Source organism: Hipposideros armiger, unplaced genomic scaffold (genome assembly GCF_001890085.2).
Source record: "Hipposideros armiger isolate ML-2016 unplaced genomic scaffold, ASM189008v1 scaffold_134, whole genome shotgun sequence".
Taxonomy (NCBI): Eukaryota; Metazoa; Chordata; class Mammalia; order Chiroptera; family Hipposideridae; genus Hipposideros; species Hipposideros armiger.
In genome coordinates this window covers 3262347-3270534 of record NW_017731484.1, presented here as the reverse complement: position 1 = coordinate 3270534, position 8188 = coordinate 3262347, and the positions used below count along the sequence as shown (strand labels likewise).

At 46.1% G+C, this 8188-nt stretch overlaps 1 protein-coding gene across 1 annotated transcript in view; it reads left to right on the top strand.

Annotated features, from left to right (window-relative positions):
- Window positions 1-8188, top strand: part of RAB7B (RAB7B, member RAS oncogene family) — a 26405-nt gene that overhangs the window by 11233 nt on the left and 6984 nt on the right. Inside the window, exons 2-4 of the mRNA XM_019649620.1 lie at window positions 1232-1300; window positions 1822-1948; window positions 2674-2889. Of these exons, the coding sequence (XP_019505165.1) occupies window positions 1248-1300; window positions 1822-1948; window positions 2674-2889 (396 nt within the window). The 5' untranslated portion in view covers window positions 1232-1247. The remainder of the gene's footprint in view (window positions 1-1231; window positions 1301-1821; window positions 1949-2673; window positions 2890-8188) is intronic.

Below are 8188 nucleotides of genomic sequence, written 5' to 3'. Positions count from 1 at the left end.
AACAAAAGAGCCAGTTAGCACAATCCCCTGTGACAGTTTTGCTTTATCTTGTTAAATAAAATATAATGAATAAACATACAAATTTATATATGTATATATTAAATGCACGCACATACACATGTGTTTTTCTCTAATAAGAACAATATATGTTTGACGTGTCTATTGTAAAAAAAAATGGAACTACTAAAAATCATAGAGAACAAAATTAAAGTCATATAGTTCCTACCACTCAGGATTAATAACTACTTAAATTTTTTATGTACTTCTTTCTAGAACTTTTTCTATGTAAGTGTGAACTCATTTTAGTATTTGTGGTAATGCTGTGTGTACAGTTTAGTGTCTTCTGTTTTCCATATGGACCCTGTGGCAGCACTTTGCCACATTATTATAAATGCTCAAAAACTCCATTTTAATAACTGCTTCATAGTTCATTGTGTGCTCTGATTTATTTAACCACTTCTTTAATGTTGGACATTTATAAATAACCCTATGAAGAGCATTCTTGAACAAGACTCTTGCCCTGCATTTCAGATTGTGTTTCCTTAGGACGAAGTCCTAAAAATGGAGGTCAGGAACATGTTTAAGAGTCTCACTACTTGCTGCCAAGTAGCTTTGCAGAAACATGTACCAATTACAACCCCACCAGCTGCCTTAGAAAAGAGCCTTTGACTTTCACAAGTAGAATGAAGAACAAAAGGACAGCAACGTGTCTGTTCCCCTCCCCCAATTCCCCAATAAAAAATCTTTTTAAAAAAAGAACCTTTGATTCTGCAATTGCTGTACCACCTTGGGCTGGGGGAGGGGCGCTCTTCCATCTAAAATCTCTCTGGCAGTCCTGACAATGAACCCCTTGTCCTACCCCACCTCCTCTTCCTGCTGCTCTCCATCCCTGGCTCCAGGCTTGACTGTCTGCAAGGCCTCTGTTCAACCCCCTCTGGCCTTCCTGGCACTCCAGGCTGCCTCCAAGAACAGGGTTGGTAGAGCTGAATGGTGAGAGCTGTACCTGTCCTGTGGGATCACCACCCTTCCAGCCTTGGGGAAGCCTCCAGGGGAAGTTAAACAGAGGGTGTATAAGGGTTGCTGAGTTATCCACCCGTTTTAGAGAACCACCCCACCCAAGTCCTCAGCCCAGGGCACTGTGATCTGCACATCTAGGAGGGGAAAGTTGAGGCCAGCCTCAGCCACAGGGGACTCTCTGGCCAGCATGTGGATGACTCCTACTTCCCTACAGGCTCTGAACCGCCTCCATGAATCCCCGGAAGAAAGTAGACCTGAAGCTCATCATCGTTGGAGCCCTGGGGTAAGCCAAGCTCAACTTGGGGTCTGGGGGTTGGAAAGCAGCCCCCTAGCCAAGGGCAGTGAGACCTCCTGGATGTGTTCCCTCCTCTCATGTGTCCTTTTCTGATTCAGGGTGGCACCAGGGAGGGCATCCCACACCAAGGAAAGGAGCTCAGGTGGGAGAAAGAGGCTGGGGATCAGGCTACCTGGTTTCTGGTCCAAGTTCTGCAGTAACAAGTAGCAGTAACAAGCTACTTAGCATCTATCTGCCTTCCCACCTCCTGCCACATACGGGAAAAACCTGACCCTTGCTTTGGGGCACTCAGCTCTCTCCAAACCTCTCTATTTACTGGTCCCTACTTCTAGAAACCATTCCCTAGTCCCTTGCTACCCAAAGTGTGGCCCCTGGACCACAAATGTTAGAAATTCAGAATCTCAGGGAGAGACAGTGGTGAGAGGGGCATAGTAAGATTTTGAGAAGGATATGGACATGTGTGTGCATGTGTACGTGTGTGTTCACATGTATCTCGGGTTTTCCCTCAGTGTAGGAAAGACCTCCCTCCTCCACCAATACGTGCACAAGACGTTTTATGAGGACTACCAGACCACGCTGGGGGCCAGCATCCTCTCCAAGATTATCATACTGGATGACACAACTTTGAAGTTACAGGTGAGCAGCCAGCCCTCCCTGTCCATTTTCAACATACATTCCTGAAAATCACCCCACCCCCCTCACCCCAACCCCCCATTCTCTGGGCAGCAACGTGCATCAGGAGCTAGAATAGTGCAGCACAGACACCAGCAACTTCAGCTCATGAGCCAAATTTGGTCCACCTTTCTTTGTAAATAGATTGTATTGGCACATAGTCATACCCATTTGACACCATGGTCTATGGCTGCTTTCAAACTACAGCAGCAGAGTTGAGTAGTTGTAACAGATAATGTGGTCTGCAAAGCCTAAAAGACTTACTGTGTGGCCCTTCATAGAAAAAAAATGTGCTGATCCTTGATCTAAAAGGAAGAGCTCTAATCCAGGAATTGTGAGGCCCCACTCCTATTCTCAGGATGCCTGGAAAACTTGACAAATGGCCTTGGGCAAATTACTTCCAAGGTCCAGATCTATCAGATGAGAATAGCAATGCCTGTCCTGATGACCCAGGGGGAAAACCAGAGCGCAGGTGTGAAAGTACTCTTGGATGCTAAGTGTTAGTGCCAAGATCCCATAGTATAAGTGGGTGACAGGGTCAAGATGCCCACGTTGGAAAGGACCACATGCACATGTGCCAGGGCTGTCTGCTCCCTACCCAGGAAAGGAAGCTTTGACATGATGTGACCCAGTTGGACCTTCTGCAGCCACTCATCACAGGCCCATGGGGCGACTGCTCTTCCCTCCAGATCTGGGACACAGGCGGGCAGGAGCGGTTTCGCTCCATAGTGTCCACATTCTACAAAGGCTCTGATGGCTGCATCCTGGCTTTTGACGTCACTGACATGGAGTCTTTTGAAGCCCTTGATACCTGGCGGGGTGATGTTCTGGCCAAAACCATTCCAATGGAGCAGTCCTACCCTATGGTGGTGCTGGGGAACAAGATTGATCTGGCAGACCGGCAGGTACCATTCATTCATTCATTCATTTACCAAACATTATGTGAGCACCAACTATACTTGTATGTCAGACACTGTGTTAGGTCCCACACAGACAGAGCTGAATCACACACATTTCTTACCTTAAGCATTTCACATCTAGTAGTGGTTGCAGACACTTAAAAAGACAGTTATGATACAATATAGTAAATGCAATGATAGAGATATACCTTGGATATTTGGAGACCACAGTGAACGGGCATCTACTCAAGCCCAGAATATAGGAAGAGCTTCCAGGCTGATGAAACAGTATGAACAAAGCCAAGATAGAGCATGAAGTGAGCTAAGAACTGAAGGCAATTTTGACTAGAGACAGAGGGTAGAAGAATTAAGGCATCAGGGTTAGGCAGATGGAATTTGAATTCACCTATAGAGCGGTATTTCTACCCAGGGAAAGGTAGGGGATCTACAGTTATAAGTACTTGAATCTACAGATTTTCCAAGAAAGTAGTGTATGGTTTTCATTAGCTGAAGCGTAGTGTGTATCATCTGACTAGTGACTGATAGCTCTTCTGCTCCATGGCAACCATGACCCCACTTGTGTAGGGGTTTACTGCAGTGGCATCAAGTAGAGCTCTTTTCATCATTGTTTACTAATGAGAAAAGACTAGAGATAGAGCTAATTTGGAAAAGATGTTTGGCTCTGTTCCCTTTTGCTTTGGATCCCTCAGATGCATGTCAGACACAAATCTGCTGTAGCCACCAAGCCCCAGGGGTCACATATTCAGCTTTCCACGGAGCCTCCCAGAAGCCCTCTTCTGGGTGGAGGCAAGGTCTTACCTGTTCTCCCTCTTGTGGGGTGTGTATCCACAACACAACGCTCTCCTAAGAAATCCTTTCGAATCCTCCTTTTCAATCCTTTTATAACCATGCTGTGGAATTTAGAGCCATCTAACAGATTCTATCCTGAACCTTTGGAAATGCAAGGTCCTGGGAGCAGTCTGTTTCCCGACCCACTTTCCAGCTGACATCTACCATATTGTAGCACCTCTGCCGAAACTTCCACTGTAACACACTGCTTCGTACACCTGTATATCACAGGTGGGAAGTTGAGGGAGTTCAAGACTGAGAGTCTGACTTTTTCTCAATGAAATAAGAGGCACTATCTTCCGTTGAGAGGGAACCAAGTAGGTGTCTCAAGAACGACGGTGAAGCTTTGCCGGTTACTCTGGAAAGAAACAGGTGAAGGAGCTAATCCAAGAACTGCTGGGTGACACTCAGGGCTCAGCTGAAGGGGGAGGCCAGGAGTTCAAAGTGGAGTCTGTTTTGTGTTGTTCTTCATCAGCCCTGTGTGGGGGAAGAGCCAGGAATGAGGAACCTAGAGCTAAAGTCTTTCCAGACAAGAGTAGCTGAAAAAATAGAGCTGTGAGGGCACTGAGAAACCATGCAGAAAGAAGAGCAATAGGAGGGCTTGAAGGGACAGGGACTGGGTTGCCACAGGTTGAAGAGCAGCGTGGAAGAAACGAGGCCATGAGGGGGTTGAAGGGAGAGGAGGCGGTGGTCACAGAAGGGGAGACCATATTTAGTATTTTACAGGGGTCCTGAGCCTGGCTCTGGGAAGAGGAGGTGGAAGTGGAGAGAAGGTGAAGACTGTTGGAGAGAAAGGAATTGTGAGGCTCACGTGCCGGGTGGAGACTACAGGGGGAGGTGGAGAGGAAGGCTCACCAGATTGCAAACATTCAGTCAGTGAGGGGGGTACTGGTAGGATGGGAAGTGCAGATGCCTTGAAAGTGGGAATAGTGACTCCAGCAAAAGCTACAGTTCAGCCAGCACAAGGAGGTGAGGGAGGGTCCTGGAGGGGGGAGTACGAGGGGAGTTTGTCTTTTCAGAAGATAGGCCCCTGGGAAAGAGTTTCCGGGAAGGAAGAGTAGGAGGACCCAGTGGTGAGGAAGAGCTGGTAATGCAATGAGGACAGGGAAGTGGAGAGGAGTTGCTGCGTGTGGAAAGCAGAGGGACTTCCGTTCAGAGAGCCTGGGTCATAAAGCCAAGAGAGGCAGGAAAGGGACAGCCTCTGACTTTGGCACAAACCGAATAAGCAGCGGTTCTCAACCTTCCTAACGCCACGACCCCTTCATACAGTTCCTCCTGTTGTGGTGACCCCAACCATAAAATTATTTTCGTGGCTACTCTATCACTGTAATTTTGCTACTGTTAGGAATCGTCATGGAAATATCTTTTTGTTTTCCGATGGTCTTAGGCAACCCCTGTGAAAGGGTCATTCGACCCCCAAAGGGGTCGCGACCCACAGGTGGAGAACCTCTGGAATAGAGGGTGCTTCCAGTCACTGGCTGGGTGTGGGGAAACGGAGGAGGCTAGCCGAGAGGCGTATCCTCGGCTTGGAGAGGGTAGGCCAGGAGGCACATTCTCGCTTGCACAGGCTGACTGGATAAAAGCTGAGGACCAGTTGAGCTCAAATTCAGGCTCACTGTGTGTCCTTGGCCATTCCAGCTTCTTCATCTGTGAAATGGAGGCCAGGCACAGGTTTCAAGAGGTTGTTGGAGGACTAAAGGAAATGACACCTATAATGCACCTGGCAAGCTTAATAAATGAGAATGATTATTATCCTCCTTATTATCTCCAAGACATGGGCTGCGAAAACAGGAGCACTTTTCTTAATAAAAAGAAAATAAGTATTTTAAACTCTATTGCTAAGATTTGGGGTGATGAAAAGTTTTGAAGATGGATGGCGGTGATGGTCGCCGAACAATGTGAATGTACTTAATGTCCCTGAACTGTGCACTTAAATATAGTGAAAATGGTAAATTTTGTGTGTTATGTATATTTTACCACAATAAAAAATATATATTGTCAGAATGATTTTCAAGAAATCACTGACGTCGATTTTTTTAAATCTCTACTCCTTCTACAGAAGGTAATAGTAGTGAAAAAAAAAGTAGCTTGTTTAGAAGAACAGCTCTGCTAGCATCTAATGCTCTATGCTGCAAAGAATTTATTCACTAGCATTTGAATTCTTTGCTCTATGCTCAGGTAGGTAGCTTTTGACTTACCACTGATTCATAATGTTGGGATTATGTTTTCTGAAAATATTATTTATTTTTGGTAGTGGTTTAAGATGTATTTGACATACTAATTTAATCCCATATAATTGATCATTTTAAATGTATATGAGATGGAAAACATCATAAATAAAATTATGCAGACTGAACTAATTTTGTCAAACCTTTGGCCTCTGATGAACTAGATAAATTGTAACAGTAAAATAAAATGTTAATAGTATGTTGCCAGCAAAAACAAAACTAATGGAAGTAACACTTCCAGAATTTTCATACTTCCCGTGTCCCCAAGTATCACACCCTGAGTTTATTTCCACAGTCAGAGCCAAAGTTATAAATAACTGTTATTTTATAAATAAAAGGCAAGACAATTTTTTAAATCATGAAACTGTAACTGGACTTGGAGGAGAAAAGTAGAAAGCATTTTCTTCTCAGGCCAGCTTTCTGAGATTGAGTGGGAGAGGTGATGGGGATAGAAAAAGAATTGCAACATAATCTTCACTGATATTTTCAAGTTATGTATTTAATTGCAAGTGAACGGAGTGAGAAAGAGCGAAGGAAATGAAACAAATTGTCTGTCATAACCTGGTTACCATCCAGTAAGAGAGGAGGGAAAGCTAAGATCAGAGGACTATATAGCTGTGGGCTTGTCTTCCTAGCTCTGTCGCTGGATGGCCTTGGGCACCTATCCTGGCTTCTGTGTCTCATGCCATTAAATATAAAGAATCTCTGCCTCCTTCAAATGACTTTATAGCACTTCACTTCCATTTTTCCTGCAACTCCTGGGCACCGATTATGTGCCCAGTAAAACGCTGATCACCTGATGGTGGTGAGGAGCTGGGCAGGGGGCGGGATATAAAGAAGGAAGGAGTGATCAGAATGGTAAGTCCAGCCCTTACCCTCAAGGACTTAAAAAGACACAAAGCCCTTTGTCCTAAGATGCCATCTAGGTATAACGTGTTAATTTCTAGTGGTTATTTATTTGCACGTTACTAGTGAGAATGATGGTAATTAGCAGGCCAGCCATCCTTGATTCTTCCTCCAAATAGCTCAGGATTTTCCCCCAGCTGGGAGGCTTCTTTGTGACTCACCAGGTCTTGGGCATCTGTGTTCCACCAAAGGGAGCACTCGTGGCCAATTCTGAGGCCCCTCTCCCCGAAGGCAGGAGGATCTTAGAGATCAGAGGCCAAGACCAGAGCTTGAGGTTTCTCCTGCTCCTCTCAGGTTCAGCAGCTCCTGGGAGAGTGACCAGCAGAGCCTGGGCAGGGGAGGTGGAGGTGTCATCTGGGCTCCCCAAAGGTCAGGCTGCTTAGTTGACCCCAGTGTCCACTCTCCAGCCTTAGGTAGCAAACCTCATAATGCCAGAGCAATGCTGGGGGACAACAGGGAGGCATGTGAAAGACAGCCCTGAGCCCTGGGCCCTGCTGCCACTCCTCAGACCAGGGAAACAAGGACCAAAGAGACAGGGGACAGCGATGGTCCCTTTCATCTCAATAAGATGAATTTCCAGAAGCTGCAGGCACAAGGAAGACCGTTTGACCAGGGGCAGCCTGATCTGCCCCTGCTGTGCTGTGTTCTAGGAGAAGGGCAGAATGGTCCTTTCTCCATGAGAAAAACCTTGGCTCCTTTAATGAAATAATGGTTATAAATTCCCAGGCACAGCAAATGTTCGACATATGTTCACTTCCTCCTCCCCGAAATAATTAGACATTAAACTCAGTGGTGCCCATTGTCTTTGATGTAACCCGCAGGGCTACTAGAGTATTTTCCAATCCAGCATCCTCTAACTGTGATCAGCCGTTTACACTTGGGTAGAGATGCACTCATTCAGCCTTCATTGAGTGGCTCCTAGCACCAGGCCAAGAGCTAAAAAGGCCCTGACCCTGAGCTCAAGGAACCTGCAGTCCAGTGGGAGAGACAGAAAAGCAGTACAGTTCTTATTCAGTGTCCCGCAGAGGGCAACTCAGATGCCCTGGGAGCACTGAGCTGGGGCTGCATCCAAACTCCGCCTTTCTCAGCTGTGTGATCTGAGGCAAGTCGCTGAACTTCTCTGAGACTCAGTGTTCTTATGTGGCAAGTGGAGCTAATAAGACTCATTTCACAGGGTTATTGAGAAAATTAAATGAGCTAACATGACAAGATATCTAACACACTATCTGGCCCATAGTAGGAACTTATCAATGTTCCTAGGACTCTACCCTGAGTCTCTGCATAGCAACAGGCCTCCTGGGTGTGGGCCTGGTCAGCCAGCT